Source organism: Rana temporaria, chromosome 2 (assembly GCF_905171775.1).
Source record: "Rana temporaria chromosome 2, aRanTem1.1, whole genome shotgun sequence".
Lineage (NCBI taxonomy): Eukaryota > Metazoa > Chordata > Amphibia > Anura > Ranidae > Rana > Rana temporaria.
Window position 1 is genome coordinate 45,965,477 of NC_053490.1, and position 27,296 is coordinate 45,992,772.

Here is a 27,296-nt window from a genome sequence, read left to right on the forward strand (position 1 = left end):
CGACTGGTTTGCGCAAAAGTTATAGCGCCTACAAAATGGGGAACAGAATTATGATATTTTGTTATTATTTTTTTTTATTAGTAATGGCGGCAATCTGCGATTTTTATTGGGACTGCGATATTGCGACGGACGTATCGGACACTTTCGACACAAATTTTTCAGACCATTCACATTTATACAGTGATCACTGCTATAAAAATGCACTAATTACTGTATAAATGTGACTGGCAGGGAAGGGGTTAACACTAGGGGGTGAGGAAGGGGTTAAATGTGTAGCCTGGTTGTGTTTTAACTGTGTTGGGGGAGGGGGGTGACTGGGGGAGGTGACCGATGCTGTGTCTCTATGTACAAGAGACACAGATCGGTCTGCTCTCCTCTGAAAGCACGTGGAGCTCTGTGTTTACACACAGAGCTCCACGTCCCTGCTGTCACCTGCTGTGTCACCGCCGATCGCGTGTACCCGGCGGACATCGTGGCCGCCAGGTACACGCATCGGCTCCCCAGCGATGCACCGGGACAGTGTTTACCCGCTGCGCGTCCCCCAGAGGCGCGCGCGGATAATGCTTTTAAAAAGACGTCCAAAGACGTCCAGTTGGCACCTGAGAGCCGCGCTGTTGACGTCTTTTGTCAATAGCGCGGGTCTCAAGTTGTTAAGCTGTCTATTTTGGGAATTCCTCCAAGAGTCTGGGCTGTTATTCAGAACTCGGTTGATCTGTTACCCTCTTCTGTGAATTAATAATATCTTGTTTAGTCCAGTAAAAGCTGACATTATATAAACATGTTGACTTGACGTGTCATTTAAAGGTGTTTGTGGAAAGATGTCTGAACCCGGAGTGTCATGTGGATTGGAAGGTCCACAGAAACACAGTGATGCAGATGAGCAGGTAAATCCAAGCAGTCCTCAAGGAGACTGTGCTACATTAGATTTTTCACTCCAGGAGTATATAATAAGTTTGGAAATGGTAGAGAAATGCTTAAATAATGCCTTACAATTTACCTAAACCCATTTGATTTTAAATGCTTAAAATGAGTTTTAGTCAACTAAAGTGTACTGGAGGTTTTAGTCAACTAAATACTAAAGCTAATTCAAAATCTGCTGCCAAAATTAACACTGCCTCTGGGTCTCCATACACGTGCCCTCAGAAACATCACAGTAACAAGGATAGAAGTTGCTGTCTCTTTTCCAGTCCTGCTGAGACAGTCCCTCTTTTCCTTCCTTATAAGTGGTAAGAGTGCTCTCTAGTACCGTCTGATCACACCAGACATCTAAATCACACCTTGCACTGCGCGATGAGTCTCTTCCAATTGTGGTTAACTATGGCAGAGTTCTGTTCAGCCAAGCAGCCCAGTTTTTTCCACCCCTCTCCAGCTTCAAGATTGTACTCTTTTCTCCCCTCAGTAGCCTGCAGCCCAGTCTCCTTGCTCTATTGCATCAACCAATCTCCTTCCTTTAGACTTGATGGGACTTGATCCAAACTCAGCCAAGATGGCTGCCCCTGCACAGTAGACACTCCATAGATGAGCATTACAAAGTGATCCATAAAGAGGATGTCCAGCCAAAAATAAAAGTAAAAGTCAGCAGCTACAAATACTGCAGCTGTTGACTTTTATACTTGGAGCACTTACCTGTGTAAGGAGCCCGCAATGTCAGCACCCCAGCTGATCTTTGGATCGACTCCCGGGTGCTGCCTCTCACCTTTCTGGTAAGGGAACCAGGCAGTGAATCCTTTCAGCTTCACTGCCGGTTCCCTACTGTGCATGGACCGGTGGAGGGGGGAAGAAGGAGGAGGCCGAACTTCTGGGAGATCCCAGAAGTGGGGAAGGGGACCTGTCATAAACAGATCCTCTTCCCCCTCCTCCCCTCTGAAAGGTGTCAAATGTGAGGAAGCATATAAGCGGAAGTTCCACCTTTGGGTAGAGCTCCGCTTTAAAAATGGCTTCTGCATTCTGCATGAATATTCAGTTTAGCCCTGTCCACAATGCAAAAGGATAATATAGGAGAAACAAAGGAAAAAGTTATCAACTACTGTCCAGGTTACATAATTATGTAAGGGAGATGGTCACATTTGAATGTATGGGGTGTTTTGCTGGGCACATATGGATGTTAAGGGGGATTCTGCTGGGCATTCATGGATATAAGGAGCAACTATTTACAAATTACATTTTCATTTACATAAACATTTATAAAATATATGATGTGGCCCTTTGTACTCTGGTCTAGAGCAGGGGTCCCCAAACTATGACCCACTGACCACATCTAGTCCACTACAATATTTTATCTGGGTAGGATCAGTAGCCTTGGTGTGCAGAGGCTGTCTCTGGTCTCTGCTTCTGATCTGAAGGGTGAACTCTGAAGGACCCAGATGTATAGGTTCTCTCTGATGTTAGGGGGACTTCATTGGGGACTCTAAAGTAAAGGTGACTCTGATGGGGGCCCTGATTTAATGGGGTACTCTACTCAGATCCTGACGTAAGGGGGGACTCTGATGTAAGGGGGACTTATACTGAAAAGTTTGGAGAACCCCTGGTCTAGAGTAATGATGGTGGAAGTTATTGTAGAAAGAAGTTGGTTAAAAGAGGCTTGGGACATTAGAAGTGCAAAGAAATAAGTTCAGAACAGTATTAAATAAACATAGTTGCTTTAGCCAAGGAAATGTCAACCAGTTAAAGTTTATACGGAAGTGACGTCAGGCTACAAGTTCGCTGCTCGTTTTTGTTTCGCGTTTTTTTTGCTGAAAAAGAATCGGAGTTGGTTGCCATGTCCACAACTCGTGTGCAGCCCCAGAAACAGAAGTCCGGGATCTCACCAAATGCATCTAAGGCCTCGTACACACGACCGAGTTTCTCTGCAAAAACCAGCAAGAAACTTGCTGGGAGATATTTTTTTTGCCGAGGAAACTGGTCCTGTGTACATTTTCGTCGAGGAAACTATAGAGAAATTCGACGAGCCAAAAAGAGAGCAAGTTCTCTATTTCCTCGACGGGAGTCTCAAATTGGCTCGTCAAGTTCCTCGATGGGCTGGTTACCGACAAGAAACTCGAGTGTGTGTATGCTAAGAAACCCGCGCTTGTTTAGAATAAAGTATGAGACGGGAGTAAAAGTAGCATTTGTAATGGAGATAACACATTTTTCAAGCTGTAACAGACTGAAAAGTGCAAATCGTCTCTTACCAAACTTTTACTTAACACGCAAACACATGAAATTAGCAAAACCAGCCTCAAGAATTTAGCCAGTGGAATCGAACTTCCCCTGCCGTTGTATGTGTTGTATGTCACCACGTTTGAGAACGAGGAGATTTTGTCTTGACTGTGTGTATGCAAAGCAAGCTTGTCGAGTTCCTCGACAAGCCTAACAGGGAACTCGACGAGGAAAACGATGTGTTTCGCCCGTCGAGTTCCTCGGTCGGGTGTACGAGGCCTAAGAGAGAAACCAAAAACTCATGATGGTGTAACTCTTAAGTATCTACCAAAAACTGAAATATCAGTTCTGGGTGGGCTGACCCTTTAAATACACATCATTCCTTTTCGATCACACAATGCTGACTGGATGTGTAACAAGCATGAATATAAACATTTCCTTCTTACCAACAGCAATTATTATGTCTCTTTCTTCAAAGGACACTTGTGTAACAACATTTTGTGTTCAAGTTGGCAGAGGATCAAGAGAGCAGTGCGGGGACTGTTTGACAATGTGCTGGTTGCCTTGTGGATCTGTTATTGTACAATAAACTCTTGCAAAGAATTCCTGAGCTCGGAGCTCCTCTTCTGCCTGGCTTAGTTCCCACCTGGAAAAAAGACAAGTAACCCTTAATTAATGGGTGAAGGTTAGGCTCCCAAATACTGCAATTAGTGCTCTCCTAAAAAAGATAATCCTTTTACCCCCTGCCATTCACCCCAGCAGCAGTATCAGGCCAAACATTTGGTCTTGCTTTTCATTCTCCATAAGCTGTGATTCATTAGAAAGCTGCACTTCATTGTTATTCTGTACATGTATTACTTGAGTTTTCTTTACTTGTATGGTGAAACAAGCTTAAAGTGCACCTGTGCCCCGACCATGGACATTTAACTATTTAAGACATCATTGACTTCTCATGCTGATTTTATTGTAAAGTTTTCCTTCTCAAAGATCCTTAAAGATCACGGCAAAGACTCTAGAGTTAGTTTCAGATAGTTTCTAACAGTTTGGAACAGGGGTGCCCAAACTTTTGAAGAGCGAAAGCCACTTAAAGTGTAAGTAAACCCACCTATCATTTTCAGGCAAGGAAGCTGCCATCTTTAATCTTCAACTGCCATGATGCTGCACATGTGATCATTTATGGCACCAGCCATTGGATGGTTTGACAGTTTGTTTGAGAGCACAACCAATGTGACAGTTAGCAATCCCGGCATGCCGGAAATGTAACTGCTTTTTGAAACTGTTAGATCGATGGGTTTACTTCCGCTTTAAGCGACTTCCGATCATGGGTGACAATGAGCAAAGCAGGCGGGTGACAGCTCCATGTCCACTCCACATCTGCAGAGCTAACAAGGACACAACCCAGTCTACTTTATGGGCCCTCCAATCCTATCCGCCCAGACGGAAGGAAATGGATCTCCTGTTTTTAGCGGATCAGATTGGAGGTAGGCGGGTGTAAATGGACACAAATCCGTTTACATCTGCCGCTCCATAGAGGTGAATAGAGGGTCCGATTGGGTCCGCCTGAAAAGCAGACAGACAGACCAGATTGGACTGATAGTGTAAAAGGAGACTAAAGCTGCTTTCACACTGATGTGCTGCAGTTTACCAGCACCACTAGTGTAGCACAGTACACCTGTGACTTTTCAGAGGTATGGCTACACTTTGCAATAGAATTCTATAATATATTGCAGGTGTGGTACACTTTCTGAAAGTGCACCAAATCTGCAGGTAATAACAAAAGTCTATGTCTCAGTGTAGGATCCTGTTTGAAAGCAGCCCAGTGAAGCTAGTGTACCAGTGTAGAGAACAGATACTGTATGCCCATTGCTGTTTGATTTTAATTGAAAACTGACCTCAATCTTCACTTCTTCCTCAGGATTCCTGCAGCTGCATGCTTTCTCTACAGACGGCTCCATTCTTCACACTAATGCTCGGGGATGGCGGGCTCGGAACCCACCATCTGGGCTTGCCGACCCGTCTCAATAAAATACATTTACGTTTTTGGTTATAACATGAGAAAATGTGGAAAATGTGAATACATAAGGTTAGACCCAAACCCGGCTTGCCCGCAGTTCGAAGAAGGGGTGAACAAACTAGCACTAGTTTGTTCATCCCTTCTTCGAAGAACTAAATAAAATAAAAGATCACTGTCAGCTTTTGTTTGTAAAAAAGCTTGTATCTTAAATGGTGTAATTAACCAAATATGTCATGACCATTGTTGATCGGGTTCTGTGCCACCTGAGCGGCTGTCTGAGTGGATGTGTGATATGCTGCCCCAGGCTGCTAGGCCGGAAGCCTGAAGCCTATCCAGGGGACACCTGGCTGCTAGGCTGCCTGAGGCCTATCCAGGAGCAGGAGAAACTGTATAAGGTTGGGACTACTGGCTTGTAGTCCAACCAGAACTAGCAGTTCAGCCAGATGGGGAACCAGCTGTGGTCAGAGGTAGAAGGGGGAGCTGTCACCTTGTTACCAGTGATCACTGTGAGTAAGCTGAAGCCAGTACCTGAGCAGTCTTCTCACCAGCCGGGGACAGTGAAGACGTGAGAAAACTTCAGCGAGTGCCAAGCTAGGGACCCAGCAGGACAGCAGAGGTGACGCTTGAAGAGTATCTGTGAGTGCCAAGCCAGGGACCCAGCAGGGGTGACGCTTGAGGAAAATACTGGGTGCTAAAAGTGGAAGAGCTCAGGGGATCCAGTGGCTATTGGATCCAAAGTCTAGTGGAAGACTGGGAGTTCATTGAGTAAAGATCCACAGTGAGCGATTGTGGGGTAAGCTCAGAACGGTTTGTGTTGCCAATAGTTGAATACAACTACCATTAGTAACTGCTACAAGATTGTTGTCATAGAAAACAGCGGTCCTACCTATACAGAAGTGGTGTCCGACTGGAGGCCTTCCCCTGTATAGCTGTCTACCTATAGAAGTCTCAGGGTCTGCATCATTGCATCTACTTAAGGGTGTCCTGGCCCTAACCCTCTCTCCCCCAGTTCTGTTCAAGAGACAATTAATCTCTTTGCATTCAAAAGGTGTCTGGCGCCCACCATTTCATCTTTCATTACACCCACCATGCCTTGTAACCCACTCTCCACAGAAGGAGTTCAGCTGTCCCTAACTCTTGGGGTCACCATTAGGCCTCAGGGGCCCCGGGATTTCGCTACATTTATTATTTATATATTTATTTATTTTGTGTATGAGTAAAATGGGGTACTATGTACCCTTACTTAATCACCTGAGGAGTGTGGAAATCTGGGGCTCCCCTATTTAAAGAGGCATCCATATTTCAGTAAGTCCCTCTACAGAGCCCTACATCCCCTTTGGGAGGAGATGAGTGTTTGGATTCTGGTACTCTTCATTGCTAACACCTGTTGGTAACTTCAGCATATACACGCAGTCTGTACACGTTTGCATGCATCATGGGTGCATATTATATACAAAAAAAATACAATATGGTTGTCCACTCCTAATAAATGCATCAGGATAGGCATATAATCTTTAGTAAATCAGTCCCTTCATCTAGGCAAGCTGTTAAAATATGTTTGGATAAAATATGTAAGCTTACCACCTGCACAAAGGGTCTTCAGGTCTCTTATGTCCTAAGAACACTTTGCAAAGTACACAAAAAGGTTGATGCGTTATATGGGTTACCTAAACATGGTCCCAAACCACACTCTATTTATCATGCCAGACCCCCCCCCCCCCCCCCCGTGCTCTTCATTCCACCGAGAAATAATCAACATCCAAAGTTCCCTGAATCGACACTAGGCATGTCCCCTGACCAGAAAAGCCTTTAGCCTTTGAATTGGCCAGTGCTATGTCTTATCAACAGCTACCTGAGTGTTGTAGCTGAGAGCTATAATACTTGCCTGCCAGTTGCCTGTTTGTTGCAACTCCGACTGTCCTGACTACTCTATTGCTTGCTGCCTGCCAAAACCCCCGCCTGGACCTGACTACTTCTATGCTTGTTGCCTGCCTCAACCTTGGCTTGGACCCTAACTACTCTTTTTCTTACTGCCTGATCTGACTTCTACCCTGAGGAAGTCACGTGATCATGACAATACGCATCAGAATAGACGGGCACCGGAAGTGACGTCATGCCGCAAGATCGCTGCTCATTTTTGTTTTGCGTTTGTAGATTTAATTTTAATAGTTTTTAATGTGAGTATTTTTTGGGCTGAAATCTAATAAAACACCCAGTTTTTACATACTTCACTATCTGGCTCCCCACTTTCTTTCTTCATTTTATTCATGCACCTCATCTTGGGATTCCTATTGTCACTAACACAGAAGTGATATAGTACTACAAATGAGGATCATCCACCAGGGTACCAAGCCTTACCAGGATATTACGTTTCATTGGTGCCCCCCAAATAGCATTACACATAAGGAACGTTAGGGGTAATCTACTGCAGGATCCCGGATTTGCTCAGCACCATCTATCATTATTACGCTGTTACCTTACAACCATATCACATTGAGGTGTTTGTACACCGAAGAAGACTTTTATCACTCACTCACAAAAATATTATTTCTGCACAGAGTGGCACTGGCACTTGGAGCACAGCACTTCATATATTGCACTTTACGTATCGGTTTGAAGATTTATGTGCACTTCTGGACTTTATTCTTGAACTTTGTTAGCACTTGCACTTTTAATTTTTTTATTTTTTTTATCTGGATGCTATAATGTTGGAATAACTTGTACACTGTGAATCCTATCTGAGACTATTTGATTATGCACCCTGTGAATCCTATTTGATTTTGAGCACTGAGCACTTTATACTGTGTACAGTAAAACCTTGGACAGCGAGCATAATTCATTCCAGAAACATGCTTGTATTCCAAAGCAAATTTTCCCATAAGAAATAATGGAAATTCAGATGATTCGTTCCACAAACATTTATTCATAGGTCCTTCAGTCTATAGTCCATGTAAAAAGATGTGATATGTTGTGTAACCATAAAATGTCCATCCACAAATGGAAGCCTTTACAAAGCAAAATCCATCAGGAGCTACAGAGTATAAAAGAGGAGAGAGGCATCTGGGGTGAAGCTGTCCACAGGGATGGTCCACCACTGTCAGTCTGCAATCATGTTCGGGAAAACTACCCTGCAGTAGAGCGATCTGAAAGCAAGGCTTGAAGTGCTCATGGAGCACAGCGTGGAAGGGATGACGTCGATGGTGGTGTAGAGAATGGTCTATGTGGACAGCTTTACCCTGGATCCAGTGGCGGTTCGTCCATAGAGGGCGCTGGAGCGCCGCCCCCTCTGGCTCTGACTGCCACTGAGTCAAATAACATAGATTCATGCATTGCACGAATCTATGTTATTTTCGCCGCTGCTGCTGTTATTCAGATGGTCGGCGCTCAATGTCCGGCCATCTGAATAACGCCAGCTGGTTGGCTGTACGGAAATGTCTATCAGAGCCAACAGCTCTGATAGGCTTTCCCAATACAGCCCTCGGGTCCCGGAAGCTTATTCTCGGAGCGCACAGACTGTACGCCCCTCGAATAAGATGACAGGCGTCTCAGCCAATCAGGTTGGCCGGTTCTGGCTACCTGTAATCTGATTGGCTGAGACGCCTGTCAGTCATCGAGGGCGGGAAGAGAAGACATCGAGAACACATCGTGGGACGTGGATGGCTAAAACCAGTAAAAGGTAAGTGCCGGGGGGGGGGGGAGAAAGCAATTTACAGGGCACAGTGGGGACAATTGGCACAGCGGCGACCATTAAAGGGCACAGTGGCTGCGTTTAATGGCATGGCACAGTGGTGACAATGTATGGCACAGTGGTGACAATGGATGGCACAGTGGCTGCGTTTAATGGCATGGCACAGTGGTGACAATGGATGGCACAGTGGTGACAATGTATGGCACAGTGGCTGCGTTTAATGGCATGGCACAGTGGTGACAATGGATGGCACAGTGGCGACAATGGATGGCACAGTGGCTGCGTTTAATGGCATGGCACAGTGGTGACAATGTATGGCACAGTGGTGACAATGGATGGCACAGTGGCTGCGTTTAATGGCATGGCACAGTGGTGACAATGTATGGCACAGTGGCTGCGTTTAATGGCATGGCACAGTGGTGACAATGGATGGCACAGTGACTGCTTTTAATGGCATGGCACAGTGGTGACAATGTATGGCACAGTGGCTGCGTTTAATGGCATGGCACAGTGGTGACAATGGATGGCACAGTGACTGCATTTAATGGCATGGCACAGTGGTGCAAATTGATGGCACAGTGACTGCATTTGATGGCATGGCACAGTGGTGCGAATTGATGGCACAGTGACTGCATTTGATGGCATGGCACAGTGACTGCGTTTAATGGCATGGCACAGTGGTGCGAATTGATGGCACAGTGACTGCATTTAATGGCATGGCACAGTGGTGCGAATTGATGGCACAGTGACTGCATTTGATGGCATGGCACAGTGACTGCGTTTAATGGCATGGCACAGTGGTGACAATGGATGGCACAGTGACTGTGTTTAATGGCATGGCACAGTGGTGCGAATTGATGGCACACTGGCTGCATTTGATGGCATGGCACAGTGGTGCAAATTGATGGCACAGTGGCTGCATTTGATGGCATGTCACAGTGGTGCAAATTGATGGCACAGTGGCTGCGTTTGATGGCATGTAACAGTGGCTGCGTTTGGGCACAGTGAGACTGCAATTTCTTTTTCCTTTGCGCCCCCCCCAAAAATTTTGAGCACCAGCCACCACTGCCTGGATCCCTGCATACTTAGATGTGCCTCTTTTAATCATCAACCATGTGAATTGCTCAATTTTGTACCTTCATTAAATGTAACCATATTGCTACACTTAAAGGCACCCCTCTTCTCTTGTATACTCAGTTGTGACATGACACTACTCTTATATCAAGACATCACTTGTATATCAAGTCAAAATGTATTAAAAAATGTTGCTTGTCCTGTCTTGGTTGACAACTATAAACTTAACATGTTCGCTGACGATGCCTTGACCCTCACCAACCCTATTGTTACCCTACCAAATCTCCAGGCACTTCTAACCCGCTTTGCTACTATTTCAGGCCTCCAAATCAACCCACACAAAACAACTGCTCTGAAAATTACTCTTCCAAGTCCCCAAGTCGTACATCTCCAATCTTTCTTTCCCTACCGTTGGGCAAACTCCTCACTAGACTACTTGGGCATCAAGTTGACCCCTTCTTATGCTTCTCTTTTTTCCGCCAACTACTACCCACTCTTGCGCACTGTCACGGCTCTCATGGCATCTTGGCGATTTCCTACTCTATCTTGGATCGGCCGTATTTACGCGGTCAAGATAACCATCCTCCCAAAGATTCTTAATTTTTTTCTGACTCTTCCTGTTCGGGTCCCTACTTTTTATCTGCGGCTGCTCCAGAACAGACTACTCACCTTTATCTGGGCACATAAGCGCCCCAGGGTTTCCCGCTCTACTCTCTATGCCCATAGGTTTAGGGGCGGGCTGGGCGTTCCAGATGTTGCAAAGTATTATCATGTACACATATTCGCCAGCACACCAAGGATCATTGAAAAAACGTCCAAAAATGTAATGCATAATAGCGATCCAAAAAGCTTTTTGGATCGCTATTATGCATTAAATTTTTGGACGTTTTTTCAATGATCCTTGGTGTGCTGGCGAATATGTGTACATGATTTGCTTTCCGGTTCCCAGCTGGTGATCGTTTCAGCACCCTTTTACTTATTGGCCATTTTCCTGGAAGGTGTGCAGTTGGAATATTTTGTGACGGCAAAGTATTATCAGGCGGCTCAAATTTCCCGACTCACCATGCTCCATGCGACGTCTGACATTCCCCTTTGGGTTCTGCTGGAGGTGCCTAACTGCGCGCCGGTCCCCATCTCTGCCTTATTGTGGTTACCCCCTAAAATGCGACCTCATGATTCACAATCTGAAATTATGAGACTCGATTCGGTACTCGGACAAAGTTATGTCCCCATTCCTGCTGCTACTTCCCCTCTTGAATAATCCCATGTTCCCGCCTGGCTCAGAACAACCCCCACGTTTTTTCGTGGTGGCCTGCTCATGGGTTCTCACTGGTTCGTCACTTTCTTTGTACCCACGACTTCCCCTTGTGGTCTTCGATACAAGAGACCCATGAAGCTCCGTCTGCTGAATTCTTTTGCTACATTCAGCTGTGACACTGGATAACCTCCCTTAGGCACCTTGGCTCCTTCCCATATCAAATAACTGCCTTTGAGCACACCTGTCAGCATTGCCCAGGTGCTCGCGGCACCATCTCTATGATCTATTCTTTACTTACTTCCGGCAGCTCTTCCACTGCCCTTTCCTATGTGCTTAAATGGGAATGTGACCTGTCCCCCATAGATCTTGTAGACTGGAGTAAGGCCTGGTCCAGCATAGCAAAATGTTCTTTTAACACTGCCACGTTGGAGGCAGCCTATAAGGTCCTTCTACGCTGGTACTGAGTCCCAGCCCATATAGCCAAGTCAAACCCATCATGCAATGACAGATGCTTTCGGGGTTGTGGTCAGCGAGGAGGTGAACTGCACACATGGTGGTCTTGCCCCCGCCTTGTTAGATTTTGGTCAAGGTTCTTTGGCCTACTATCCTCCCTATTTCATGTCCCCTTCCATAAGGACCCCAAATATGCATTACTCCATTTCCCAATCCGGGCCTTTTCTCTCACCAACAGAAATTAGCCACATACTTATTTATCGCTGCCAAACGAACAATAGCGAGGGCCTGGAAAAAACCTTCTGTCTCATTTCCAGAGGTCAAGAATACCTTGACGACCCTTATGATCCATGAAAAGATATCACTGCTCTGTTCTATTCCTCCCCTCTCTCACCCACGGTTGTGCGTGTTTTTCTGTTTTTGTGTTTGTTTTTTCCTTTTTGTTATTTTTTCAGTTGTTTTTTCATTATTATATATATATATATTTTTTCTCCCCCTTTCTGCAGACAACTCCGCTCCCCCTTGTCTGCCTTGGCCCCTGGGTCTCAAGGCTCAGGCATAACGCACTGACCCCCAGCCCTGGCTGGAGGGACGCTGGTACTTTTAGTACCCTTATAGTATATATTTTATCATGTACTTTTATGTGTACTTCCTTATGTTTCATGTCTTTATCCCCTGCGTGGGAATTTGTTGTCTGTTTCCCCTTTTTTTATATTTCAATAAAAACATTGTACCAGAAAAAATGTTGCTTGTCATGCAAAACGCTCTCAGACCAAGTTGGTCTCAAACCAAGGTTTTACTGTATTATGATGATTTTCACATTTGATGTTTAGCATCAATTTATAGCACTCTATATATTTTTTTAGTAAGTTGATATCCACTAGAGCGCAACACCACTGATTTTTTTATATATGGTTACAAGCATTGTGGTTCCATAACTAAATTACAATTTTTTTGCACTTGAGTAAGTTAAAATTGCTTAGCCTGTACTGCCCAAACTCCAGAAAGTTGAATGGAAGGGAGAAGAAAAGGGAAAAACATCAATTGAACATACAAGCTTTTCTCTTCTCGGACATGTGAATGAAGCCTCTGGAAAGAAGCCAAATACCTCCTCTCTGGCAAGTTGTTGTTGGAGGGACAAGAAAAAGTTTGCTTTTTTTCTAGCTCTACAAGAGTACAGGAGGTCCATCCTTGAAGCTGACCCAGCATTATTGTAGCATATGGTGAGCCAATATATAGATCAGCTGGGTGTATTTGGAAATGCAAAGAATTTCTTGCTGTTAGACTTGTCAGTAAATGAGATTTGCTCCCCTAAACCTTGAAAGACTACAAAGAATTATTGAACAAATTCTTGTGGGTAATAATGGCACTCAATGTTCCTGGGCTGATAGCCATCATCGTTTTCTATGCAATGACTTTGGCCACGGGTCTCTGGGCAGCCTGGAGAGCCAAAAAGAGCGAGAAGAACAAAAAGGGGACGGAGGTAGCTATTGTCGGAGGAAGAAACCTGAATATGATCGTGGGACTCTTCACAACTACTGGTAAGATCATCACTTTTATTTATAGAAGTAATTGTAACACGAATATTTATCAAAATTATTTTTGAAAAGTTTAAAGGAACACAATTTTGAAAATTCTGTTTTAAAAAAGTAATTGTAACACGAATATTTATCAGAATTCTTTTTGAAAAGTTTAAAGGAACACAATTTTGAAAATTCTGTTTTAAAAAAGTAATTGTAACACGAATATTTATCAGAATTATTTTTGAAAAGTTTAAAGGAACACAATTTTGAAAATTCTGTTTTAAAAAAGTAATTGTAACACGAATATTTATCAGAATTATTTTTGAAAAGTTTAAAGGAACACAATTTTGAAAATTCTGTTTTATCCTACTGTCCAGAAAAATAGACAATGTCAGGGGTTGGGACAAATTATAACTGGTTATTATGGAAATTATTATATTAAATAATACCCAATATCTAATATTATATTATATATACTATTAAAAATAATATTATATAGTATAATGTAGTATATATATTATATTATATTATATATACTATTAAAAATAATATTATATAGTATAATGTAGTATTATTTAATACTTAATATATTTATTATATAAAATATATATACAGTATATATAATATAAACTAAGTAATGACTGTCACTGATTAATAGTTCAGTAAAAGTAAACCTATAAACTTGTTTTCAATTTTAAAATGTTTATTTCCACTGACATTAGTGACCAGATAAAAATCCAAATGGATTTTGAACCACATAAAAAAGATTTTTCATATTTCTTAATACTGTCAAATTTAAATTAAACATGTCTCCATGGTAATTCTAAATAAACCTTCAATAAAAAATACGTAAGTGGAGGTAATTTAGTGAGAACTGTATGTAAGAGTGATCAGTAGATGCAGAGATCATGGCAGCTGCAGTTATATGCAGATCTCTTTTCTTATAACAGGGCACTTTGGTACTTTGGCTTTACCTGTTTTAGCCTGTCTACTGAGCGTTTAATGCAGCTTTTCTCAACCAAATTATCATTGAAGCACCCTTAAATTAATTGTTAGGTTTTTAGGGAACACCAGCTAAAAAAGCATATATCCACAGCTAGGGTACATTACAATGATTAGTAATTTGTAGATATTAAATTAAACATGTGGTGTTACTTATTTGTATTTGACACCCAGAGAAGATTTTTAACAATTCTCCACTCCATAAGAAAAAAAAACTGTTTTCACTAATTATCTTGACATGAAAGACTATTATTAATGGCCAGTAGATGAAACACAGACAGTAAATCCTGTAGTATTCCTTTCCGATAGAAAGGTGGCGTTTTACATGTTATTTGTTGGTCAGCCCAAAAGCGCCACCCTTACTTTGAGATAAGTGGAAAAGTACAAGCTTATATTGATGGTCCTTTTAGAAATGCTCCTCTTGCTGAAGTAATCACTGCTGACAAGCTCAAGGAACCACAAGCAACCTCTGGAATAACCCTAGGATTCCACAGAACCCTGGTTGAGAAAGGTTGCTTAATGTGATAGCTTTTCTTCACTGATCAATAGTATAGTAGAGCCTTTTTAAAAAAATGTAGTCAAAACTCTCATTCTATTCCATATCCCAAAAATACGTGGATTATTACTCCTTATAAGGCACATCCAGAATTACTTGTGTAAAGTGCAAATATAGCCTATTATAGTGCTAAGCATTTATTTGATTGGAGTGCTTTTGATTTCTGTTGTCCCTTCTCACCATAATTTTAATTGTTATCCTCACTAATTTATTAACTACTTCAGCCCCGGACCATTTGGCTGGCCAAAGACCAGAGCACTTTTTGCGATTCGGCACGGCTCCGCTTTAACTGACAATTGCACGGTTATGCGACTTGGCCCTGTTTGTTAATTGACGTTCTTGTTGTTTGTTATTGACGTCCTTTTTTTTCCACAAATAGAGATCTTTCTTTTGGTGGTATTTGATCACCTCTGCGGTTTTTATTTTTTGCGCTATAAACAAAAATAGAGCGACAATTTTGAAAAAAAAAAGCAATATTTTTAACTTTTTGCTATTATAAATATCCCCAAAAAATATATAACATTTTCCCCTCAATTTAGGCCGATATGTATTCCTCTACATATTTTTGGTAAACAAAATCGCAATAAGTGTTTATTGATTGGTTTGCACAAAAGTTATAGCATCTACAAAATAGAAAATTAGACAAAATTTGACTGAAAAAGGCCAGAGACCTTGCTACAATTGGCACCCAACGTGGGGCTAAGGCATTGTCCTTGTAGACGTCGCCCATAGCAACCAGCTTCAGCTCCATCGGGATTTCGTCTGGCTCCGTGCGAAGGTGGCAAGTAACATTTACTCTTCTTGTAGACTGTGTTGTCGTGTGTACTACCAAGTCTCCTTGCTTGGGGAAGAGGATCAGCCTGGTCTTTTGACACTTCCCATCAGCGTTGTAAGGGTTAATACAGCCTCCAAAATGGACTCCGTTACAGTTTTGCCAAGCCACAGCAAGAAGAAAGCAGGCGCCAAAGTTCCCAAAGAACTTGTGCACCAATTTGATGGCAGGGGGAGGAGTCCCCGCTCTGCAGAGGAGGATAAGGAAGTGCTGCCACGTGTGTCTGATTGGGGGTTAGTAAATGAGATGGCGCAGTTTGTGAGTGAGATGGCGGATTGGCGAAAGTATGCTCCGGGTGTCTGTTTTGGTTCGAGTGACGGAAAACCTGTCCTGACTGACACCTGAGTGCTGTATACATCGAAGGGAAAGTTTGCCTTGCATACAGCTGGAGGCTACTAGCCTCTAGATCTGATCTGTGAAAAGTGTTCTGGCCTCACTACGCAATTGAGGTCTTGGATCATCTGTGGACGCTGTGGAGAGCATCTGTTTGAGGTTGTCCCTCCAACCTTACCCCCACGGATTCTGCAAGTGGATTGGGGCAAAAAGGTTGCTGTCCCTTTGGAAAGTGATGCCCCAAAAAAAGTTGTTACCCCTGTCTCAGTGACTACCCCAGGATCCAGCGCACCGATCGCTGCTAAAGTCGGGCCCAACTACTCGCACTGATGTCTGAGCCATCCGAGAGAACAATACCAGGGCAGAGTAAGCCAATGAGACGTGAGTGTGGTGTGCCTGTGGGGAAAGTCATACCGGTGGTCGTGAGAGAGGATGTTTTGGGGGCGCTAGTCAAGGCGAAAGCCAAGTGCAGCTACCTCCCGGCCAAAGAGTGCTCAACCATCTTGGATTTGGACATTCTGTCCGATGGTCTGTCAGAACTCTTCTCAGACACTCTGTCACCCTGTCCTACTCAGGAAAATGGGGAGAAAGTGATGACAAGTTAACTAGTAATGTGCAGGAGGATGAAGTACCTGCTACCACTACTGCAAATGTACAGATTATGCTATCAGCCAGTGCAGCACAGCTGATTAGCATTGTCAGGTCCTGTGAGGAAGATCAAGGGGCCTATCACGCCCATGACAAGTTACAAAGCGAATAGTAAGCCAGAGATGGTTGCTGGGTGTTCAGTCCTGCGTGTTCCAGATGCACTTGTTCTACCAGGGTATGGAAAACCTAAGGCTTGTAACAGGCGCTGGAGCGCATTACGTAATCGCGCGGCGCCCTGTGCACAGCACTATACGGCGCTTCTTTAAAATCACTGAATGTATTACAGCTGTCTGGTACCTGTCTCCTGCCTATAAAGGCATTCATTTGGTACACAGACAGCATTTTATTATTGTCAGCCGTAGCTCGGCCACGCTACTCATACCGCTACTATCGCTCCCCATGCTGCAACACTGCTCCAGGCAACAACTACTACTTTGGTGCTTATGCACCTACTGCAACACAGAGCCATTGCTGGGGACAACCTTAGAGGACTTCTTTCTGAACACCCTACACCACGGAATCCCTAATTTCCTGCATTGAAGCCTGCAAATGGATAAGTAGCTATAGTATCACTTATAGGATAAGCTTATTTTCCATCTAATACATTTGTTGTTACTTAATATGCCTTGCGGATATCAACATACTAATTGTCATATACTGCTGTGCTAAGGACTGTTTGCTAAGCAATAATTAAAGGGTCAGCTAACCTCAAATTATCTGAGCTATATTGCCTCTCATATGCAACTACTATTATGTGTGCAATATTCACCTCATATATGCAACTATAATTATCTGAGCTATACTGCCTCTCATACGCAGCTACTAGTTGTCACTACAACTCCTATTTACTATGAGCTTGACATAAGTACAAAATCCCTTATAGGCCTTGTCCTAATTGTTTGAACATGTTCCCTCTAACTTTTCTATGCTAGCGGTTGATGGTATTTTATACCATCTCCCTTAGGGCCTAATACATCCCTATATGCTCAAAGTGATATGATGTAGAGAACCCCCAAACTCCTGTTTGTGTAGAGTGACACCTGGGGTCCCGTACTGATAATCACTTGCATATAGAGGTGTGTTGGAAACTTGATCTTTAAAGTATATTATATAAATTTAAACGCTAAGTTCTGGTCGCATGTTGTAATGCATCCATTCTTAGTAGCTCAACGCCTTTCTTTATGTGACAGAGTGATGATGTAGAGATCCCCCAAAACTCCTGTGTGTAAGGAATGACGCCTGGGGCCCAATACTGAGTTGTCACATAAAGAAGCGCATTGAAATCCTTGCTAACCGCAGTTGTGGTTCACTCCGTTTACCAGTGCTGTTACAGAATAATAGAACTATATCATGAACCTAGCGGAACTTACAAACCAAGTTGTCACCATTACTCAGAGGGTAGACGCTCTCGCTCACACCGTACAAAATCTACAAGCAAAAAATCAGGCCTTGCAAGATTTAGTTGCCCTTACCCCTAATTTTCCTTGTCTCCCCCCTGAACCTAAGGTTAATCCACCTCCTACTTTTTCTGGTGATCAAAAGACCTATAGACAGTTCATTAATGCCTGTAATTTAATGTTTGAACTCCGTCCTCGCACTTTTCCCAATGATAGGATTAAGGTTCCCATCCTTATATCCTATTTACATGGTGAACCTCGTGTTCGGGCAAATACCTACCTAGAAAAAGAGGATCCAATCCTAAACTCCTGTTAACAATTTCTAGCAACTATGTCTTTGCTATATGATGACTTCAATAAGCAACTCACTGCTGAAAATGCGATTAGGAACCTCAAACAAGGTAAACGACCAGTTGAGGATTTTAGGAATTCCAGAGGTGGGCTATTGAAACTGAGTGTAATGATGTCACACTGTGTAACCAATTTCGCCTTGGCCTTTCCGAACCACTCAAGGATAAATTGGCTCGCTCAAATCTCCCTCTTACTCTTAATGACATAATACAACGTTCGATCACCATTCATCGTAGGCTAAGAGAGAGACGAGCTGAACGTCAATCAAGTCCAATTACATCTGCCCTTATGCCTAAAAAATTTAGTTTAATTCCCGTTAATGAAAAAATGGACATTGAAACTGCGCGTGCCCCACTTACCTTTTCTGAAAGACTTTGTCGCCGCTCATTGAATCTCTGCCTTTATTGTGCCTCAACAGAACATGCCATCTCTTCTTGCAAATTGGCTTGTTCTGTTTCTAAACATGCTCCTTATATCTTTTTACTTCTTATGTTCCAGTGGGATCAAGTTAGGATTTTTGTCAAGGCTATGTTGGATACAGGCGCATGTGGTAATTTCATCGATGCAGGCCTTGTTTCTTCACAAAAAATTCCACACTTGAACAAGTCGTCCCCTCTTTCTGTGAGCTTTATCGATGGAACAACTTCTGCTTCTGGACCTATATTGTACCAAACTCAACCTTTATTGACTATTTGTGGAGATAACCATAGTCAATTTCTGACCTATTATGTTATTCCATCTCCACTATTCCCTGTTATTTTGGGGTTACCTTGGCTTAATCAGCATATGCCTACTTTTCTCTGGGATCAAGCAACTGTACTTCTGTATTCACCATATTGTAAAAAGACTTGTTATCAAGTTGCTCCACTGCTTCATCTTGCCCCTCAAGAGATACAATTCCAGTACCTTGAATTTTTTGATGTGTTCAGTGAGAAGAATGCGGAGACTTTGCCTCCTCATAGGATATATGACTGTCCCATTGAATTACTGCCAGGTACCCCTATACCTACAGGTAGAATCTATTCCTTTTCTCAACCTGAACTTCAACTTTTAAATAAATATTTACAAGATAACCTAAAAAAGAGTTTCATTAAACCTTCTACTTCTCCTACCAGTGCTGGTATGTTTTTTGTTACAAACAAAGATGGTAGCCTCAGACCTATCATAGACTATTGAGCCTTGAACAAAGTCACATTGAAAAATCGCTATCCTCTTCCACTTATTCCTGAACTGAACGAAAGTCTACAGGCTTCTACCGTATTTACTAAACTCGATCTTAGAGGAGCTTATAATTTGATCCGTAATAGATCAGGTGATGAATGGAAGACTGCTTTCAGCACACGTTATGGGCTCTTCGAATATACTGTCATGCCTTTTGGGTTGTGCAATGCTCCAGCAACTTTCCAAAGCTTTGTGAATGATATTTTTAGCGACCATCTCGACATGTGCGTAGTCGTATACTTGGATGACATACTAATTTATTCAAATGACTTGATGCAACATCGAAAACATGTCAGATGGGTACTTGCAAGACTTAGAGCTCATGCCTTATACGCCAAACTCGAGAAATGTGTCCTTGAGCAAACTACTATCTCCTTCCTTGGCTTTGTCATTTCTCCAAATAGAATACAGATGGATCAGTCCAAAGTGACTTGCATTTCGAACTGGCCTACACCCACTTCTAGAAAGGCTGTACAGAGTTTTTTGGGTTTCGCCAACTTCTATAGGAAGTTCATAAAAAATGTCTCCTTATTGGTGAAACCACTTACTCAACTTACCAGCTCATTGGTCAAATTCACCTGGTCAAAAGCTGCCCAAAATGCCTTTCAACAATTAAAACATCGCTTTACCACAGCCCCAATCCTGCAACTTCCCAATCCTAATTATTATTTTGTATTGGAAGTTGATGTGTCACAATGCGCCTTAGGCGCAATCCTTTCTCAGCGTTCTACTCCTGATTCTCCGCTTCATCTTGTTGCATTTCTCTCAAAAACCCTGAATACAACTGAATGTAACTATCCCATTGGAGAAAAAGAATTGCTCACAATTAAATGGGCCTTGGAGAACTGGCAACACTTATTAGAAGGATCATTACATCCCATAATGATTTATACTGATCATTGTAATCTACCTCAAATCTAACAAAACCCTCTCCTCTAGACAGCTGCGATGGAGTCACTTCTTTGATAGATTTGACTTCTTGATTACCTATAGGCCTGGCGCAAAAAATGGAAAAGCAGATTCTCTTTCTAGACTTTCAGAACCTGTTGAACTTCTTTCTCCATCCCTTCTTATACCTTCTCATAAGTTTATACTTGCTAATCTCAATCTCTAAAACAGTTACTTAAACAAAGTTTGAACATGCAAGATACTATTATCCCTCATGGGTTAACGCAAGATGAAGAAGGTTTCTTTTACAAGCATACTCAACTTTTTGTTCCACCTTCTATGGTTGTCCATATATTGAAGGTGCTACATGATGCTCCCCTAGCTGGTCATCCTGGAATAGAGAAAACCACTGATCTCATCCAATGTTATTTTTGGTGGCCAAATACCGTATGTCTAGCACCATAAAAGATTACGTGTCCACCTGTGAAGTCTGTATAAGATCCAAACATGAAAGAAGACCACCTTATGGATTGCTTATGTCTTTACCTATTCCTACAAAACCTTGGGAAGCATTGTCTTTGGATTTCATCGTAGAATTACCTCCTTCTAATGGATATAAAACCATCATGTGGTGACTAAAATGGCTAATTTTGTCCCTCTTAAAGGAACACTAAAGGTTTGTTTTTTATTAGATCAATTGATTGCTGTAAGCTAGAGCATTTAAATATATTACTTACCTCGTTTTTCCTTTTGACCTCCAAAATACAGTAATCCAGGTTTGAAAATGCCATTTCCTGTCACTCCTCTTCTTGCTTTCCACCAGCATCTGAGCCGTTTTGCATGGTGGAAAGCAGAATGTGCTCACCCCCTCCCTATGACTACAGCCCTGCGTGAAGATGCTCTCTTATCCCTCACAGGCATGGAGGCTAAGCCTAATGGGAACTGTAGTTCCCATTAGGCCGTGATGTAGCAATAATGAATGCGCACCGCAAACCAGGAAGTCAGTGAGAATAATGATTCAGGAGTGCTGGAGGTGAATAAAACAGCTTGATTTCAACAGGTATCAAACTAGTTATAATGCAAAACATTACTTTTTACTTTATCAGCTACCGTCAGACTTTAATTTAGGTTCAATAAGTATTTATTAGAAATTTTTGACAGATATAATACAACAGAAAACATCAGATCAGGAGCCCAACAAAGGGTAACCCAATCGATACAGTATAACACATACACATAGCGATACCTGATAAACAAGTGTGTACAAGTGAATAGTCTATAGGCACTGTGGTGGTACATACAGTGAAATGCATTGCACACCTATGTCTGGCCGGAGCCATCCCTGGCCTGTACGCCCCATTGGGAGCCTGCTGCTGCCAGGAGCCAGGAAGGCAGGAGAAATGAAAAAGAAGACAACTGGAGGTAGAAGTGCAGGGAGTAACATAATAGTGAAAGATTAACAGTTGTACCAGTGGTCTCGACTGGTGAACACGGCTAACTGGAAGTGGGTAACCACCAATAAAACGGTATGGCTAAAGTGGAGGGCCCCGATGAAGGGCTAGTAGACTTTATTTAAGAGGAAAATATTTTTGTCTTTACAACCCCTTTAACCACTTGCTTACTGGGCACATATACCCCCCTCCTGCCCAGGTGAAATTTCAGCTTTCGGCACTGCGTCACTTTAACTAACAATTGCGCGGCCGTGCGATGTGGCTCCCAAACAAAATTGACGTACTTTTTTCCCCACAAATAGAGCTTTATTTTGGTGGTATTTGATAGCCTGTGTGGTTTTTATTTTTTGCGCTATAAACAGAAAAGAGCGACAATTTTGAAAAAAATACAATATTTGTTACTTGTTGCTATAATAAATATCCCAATTTAAAAAAAAAAAAAAAAACACTTTTTTTCTCAGTTTAAGCCGATACGTATTCTTCTACATATTTTTGGTAAAAAAAAAAAAATCGCAATAAGCGACTGGTTTGCGCAAAAGTTATAGCGCCTACAAAATAGGGGACAGAATTATCATTTTTTTTTTTTACTAGAAATGGCGGCGATCTGCGATTTTTATTGGGACTGCAACGTTATGGCGGACACATCGGACACTTTTGACACATTTTTGGCACCATTCACATTTATACTGCGATCAGTGCTATAAATATGCACTAATTACAGTATAAATGTGACTGGCATTGAAGGGGTTAACACTAGGGGGTGGGGAAGGGGTTAAATGTATCCCTGCATTGTGTTCTAACTGTAGGTGGAGGGGGGTGACTGGGGGGGGGGTGACCGATCTATGTCCCTATGTACAAGGGACACAGATCGGTCTCCTCTCCAGAGACAGCACCGCTGTCTCTGTGTAAAACGTCAATGAGAGATGATCTCATATGTTTACATATGAGATCATCTCTCATTGGCCGCACAGATCGCATCGCAAACGGCCACTCCGATTGGCCGTTCGCGGCGATCTGTAATTGGCTGTGTCCAAGGGACACGGCCAACACAGAGTTTCCCCGCTGCGCGCTCTGGAGCGCGCGGGGAACGCGCAAAGGGGGGGACGTCAATTGACGTCCACTTGGATTTTCGGATCCACGCTGTAGCCGTCATTTGACTATAGCGCGGATCCCAAACGGTTAAGATACTGCCTTCTTCCCAAGAAACAGCGCAAACCTTACTGGATCATGTTATTAAATTACATGGTGTACCTTCACGTCTAGTTTCGGACAGAGGTTCTCACTTTGTCTCCAAATTCTGGAAGGCCTTGTGTCATATTCTCCAAATAGACCATAGATACTCCAGTGGATATCATCCTCAAACAAATGGACAGACAGAAAAAGTAAACCAGTGTCTTGAACAATATCTCAGATGTTATTGTACCCATCTCCAGGATAACTGGTCTACCCTTCTTCCTCTCGCTGAAATCTCTTATAACAATTCAACTAGTTCCTCTACTAGTTATTCCCCCTTTTACGCAAACTATGGGTTCCATCCCAATATCCTACCAGAGTCTTCATTACTTACAAATGTTCCTTCAACGAATGATTATTGGTCTACCCTTTCATCCATATTACAAGTTTTGAAACAAAACCTCAAAAAGGCACAATATCGCCAAAAAGTCTATTATGATCTTAGGCATAGACCTGCACCATCCTACAAAATTGGCGATCAAGTTTGGCTTTCTACAAAAAAACTATGTTTGTAATCACCAGCGAGGAAACTCGCTAAACAATTTCTTGGTCCATTCCCAATTTCTAAAGTTATTAACCAAAATACCATGCAACTTTCTCTCCCTCCAGAACTTACCATTCATCCCTCGTTCCATGTGTCTCTTCTCCAACCCTATCGACCTAACCAATTTCCTGATAGGAATCCTCCTCCTGCACCTCCTATTCTAGTTCAGGGTGAAGAACATTATGAGATTGAACGTATTCTAGACTCTAGAAAAAGAAGAGACGTTTACAATATTTAATTGGATCGAAGGATTATGGTATACAAGAAAATTCTTGGGAAGACTCAGAGGAAGTGCATGCACCCGAATTATGTAGTCAATTTCATTCTACATATCCTCATAAGCCTTCGCTTACTAAGATCCCCAGGAGGGTATCCCTTAAGATGGGGGCTTCATGCGCCTGTTTCTTTTGTAATGTGTTCCACGCTGGAGCGCATTACAGCAACCGTGTGATGACGTCATCGCGCGGCGCCCTGTGCGTTCCACCGTGGAACGCGGTAGTGCGCTGCACCATACAGCGCTTCTTTCAAATCCCTGAATGTATTACAGCTGTCTGGTACCTGTCTCCTGCCTATTAAGGCATTCACCTGGTACACAGACAGCGTTCTATTATTGTCGGCCATAGCTCGGTCACGCTACTCATACAGCTGCCATCGCTCCCCATGCTGCAACACCACTCCAGGCAACAACTACTACTTTGGTGCTCTTACACCTACTGCAACACAGAGCCATTGCTAGGGACAACCTTAGGGGCCTTCTTGCTGAACACCCTACACCACGGAATCCCTAATTTCCTACATTGAAGCCTGCAAATGGATAAGTATCTATAGTATCACTTGTAGTCCTATAGGATGAGCTGCTGCTTATGTTCCATCTAATACATTTGTTGTTACTTAATATGCCTTGTGGATATCAACATATTAATTGGCATATACTGCTGTGCTAGGGACTGTTTGCTAAGCAATACTTAAAGGGTCAGCTAACCTCAAATTATCTGATCTATATTGCCTCTCATATGCAACTACTATTATGTGTGCAATATTCACCTCATATATGCAACTATAATTATCTGAGCTATACTGCCTCTCATACGCAGCTACTAGTTGTCACTACAACTCCTATTTACTAAGAGCTTGACATAAGTACAAATTCCCTTATAGGCCTTGTCCTAATTGTTTCGCTCTAACTTTTCTATGCTAGCGGTTGATGGTATTTTATACCATCTCCCTTAGTGGCCTAATACATCCCTATATGAACAAAGTGATGTAGAGAACCCCCAAACTCCTGTTTGTGTGGAGTGACGCCGGGCCCTGTACTGATAATCACTTGCATATAGAGGTGTATTGGAAACTTGATCTTTAAAGTATATTATATAAATTTAAACGCTAATCTCTGGTCGCATGTTGTAATGCGTCCATTCTTAGTAGCTCAACGGTTTTCTTTATGTGACAGAGTGATGATGTAGAGATCCCCCAAATCTCCTGTTTGTAAGGAGTGATGCCTGGGGCCCAATACTGAGTTGTCACATAAATAAGCGCATTGAAATCCTTGCTAACCGCAGTTGTGGTTCACTCCGTTCACCAGTGCTGTTACAAGACCCTGCCTCGGCTGTCCAAAATACAGCACATTATAATAAAGAAGGTAGCATCTGAAAATGGATACTTGTACCCATACATACAAGCTCATCTGGAAGATGAGATCTTCAACAAAGAGGCTCAGTGGGTGGATGAGCCCGGGCCAGTTTTCTACATATTCCTCTCCACCTGGATTTTCACAAATTGTCACCTAAGGTGGCTGCAAAATACCACTCTGTAGTAGATACCTGGGCTATGGTCGGAAGATTAACTTGGATAATGTGGTTATTCGCAGACCAGATAAAAGAGACCTTAAACGTTTTGTCACAAAAGGTGAACACCAAGGGAGAAACCTTGATCCTACCCGATCCCTGGTATTACTGGTAGCCATTGCAGGAAAATATCAATATCATCTCTGTGGATTACAAATGTGCAATTGTGGAGTCAAAGGACGCTTTTCTGAAGCTACTCTATTCTTTGCACAAAGTTCTTTGTTAATGGGGAACACCTCAGGAAGCTGTATTGCCAGGACTTTACGGGACTGAATGTTGCCGGCAGATACAGTGAGTGATACCTTAAAGTGGGAGTTCACCCGAATTTTTTTTTATTAACATTAGATTCATGCTCATTTTGTCAAGGGGAATCGGGTAGTTTTTTTAAAAACGAAGCAGTACTTACCGTTTTAGAGAGCGATCTTCTCCGCCGCTTCCGGGTATGGTCTTCGGGACTGGGCGTTCCTATTTGATTGACAGTCTTCCGCCAGGCTTCCGACGGTCGCATACATCGCGTCACCAGTAGCCGAAAGAAGCCGAACGTCGGTGCGGCTCTATACGGCGCCTGCGCACTGACGTTCGGCTACTTAAATGCGACCGTCGGAAGCCTGTCGGAAGACTGTCAATCAAATACGAACACCCAGTCCCGCAGCCCATACCCGGAAGCGGCGGAGAAGATCGCTCTCTAAAACGGTAAGTACTGCTTCGTTTTTAAAAAAACTAACCGATTCCCCTTGACAAAATGAGCATGAATCTAATGTTAAAAATTAACATTTCCGGGTGAACCTCCACTTTAAGCTACGTTGGCTAGAACTGAAGTTGAGGTGTTCCAATCTGAACAGTGGCCTGTGACTTTTGTCAGACTGGCCCAGATTCACAGAGATCGGCGTATCTCTGTGCGAGCGTAAGGTATCTCATTTACGTTACGCCGCCGCAAGTTTTTCAGGCAAGTGCTTTATTCACAAAGCACTTGCGTGTAAAGTTGCGGCGGCGTAACGTAAATCACCCGGCGGAATTCAAATTCGGAGGGTAGTGGGCGTGTATCATTTAAATGATGTGCGTCCCCGCGCCAAACGAACTGCGCATGCGCCGTCCCTAAAATATCCCAGCGTGCATTGCTCTAAATGACGTCGCAAGGACGTCATTGGTTTTGACGTGGACGTAAATTACGTCCAGCACCATTCACGGACGACTTACGCAAACAACGTAATGTTATACATTTTTGACGCGGGAACGACGGCCATACTTAACATTGACTGCGCCTCATAGACCCAGGGACAACTTTACGCTGGGAAAAGCCTAACATTAACTTTGTAACTTTACTGCGTCGGCCGCGCATACTTTCGGGAATTTGCGTATCTAGCTAATTTGCATACTCAACGGGGAAATCGACGGAAGCGCCACCTAGCGGGCAAAAAAAAATTGCAGTTAAGATCCGACGGCGTAAGAGACTTACGCCTGTCAGATCTACTGAATATCTATGCGTAACTGATTCTATGAATCAGTTGCATAGATACGACGGCGCTAGGCAGAGATACGACGGCGTATCTGGAGATGCGCCGTCGTATCTCTTTTGTGAATCTGGGCCAGTGTGTTTGCAAATGATGCTGAGAATTTCTTTGTCTTCAGCTGTCATGTGGGCAGACTAGAAATGTCTTTGCAAGGGGACCTGTGTCCCAAAGTATTGTCCCTTGCACCATAACTTGGCTGCTTGTTACCTGAGATGCAGCCACGCCCTTTTGCCTTTGGAAGAAGAAAAAGGAAGTGCTGGGAAATGTAGTCCATTGAAGTAAAGTTAATGGACGGTAACCTGTCATGGACACTTAGGGGTGTACTCACTTTTGTTGC

At 43.0% G+C, this 27,296-nt stretch overlaps 1 protein-coding gene across 3 annotated transcripts in view; it reads left to right on the forward strand.

Annotated features, from left to right (window-relative positions):
• The first annotated feature begins 824 nt into the window (after nucleotides 1-824).
• Nucleotides 825-27,296, forward strand: part of LOC120928991 (high affinity choline transporter 1-like) — an 80,728-nt gene continuing 54,256 nt past the window's right edge. The window contains exon 1 of one of the 3 annotated variants that reach the window (XM_040340154.1): nucleotides 825-884. Coding sequence is in view for 1 of the 3 variants with exons in the window: in XM_040340152.1 (XP_040196086.1) it covers nucleotides 12,989-13,166 (178 nt within the window). In the remaining 2 variants the exon portion in view is untranslated. Of the gene's footprint in view, nucleotides 885-12,774; nucleotides 13,167-27,296 lie in introns of those variants that run through there. The other 2 variants (XM_040340152.1, XM_040340153.1) reach the window with 2 other exon arrangements.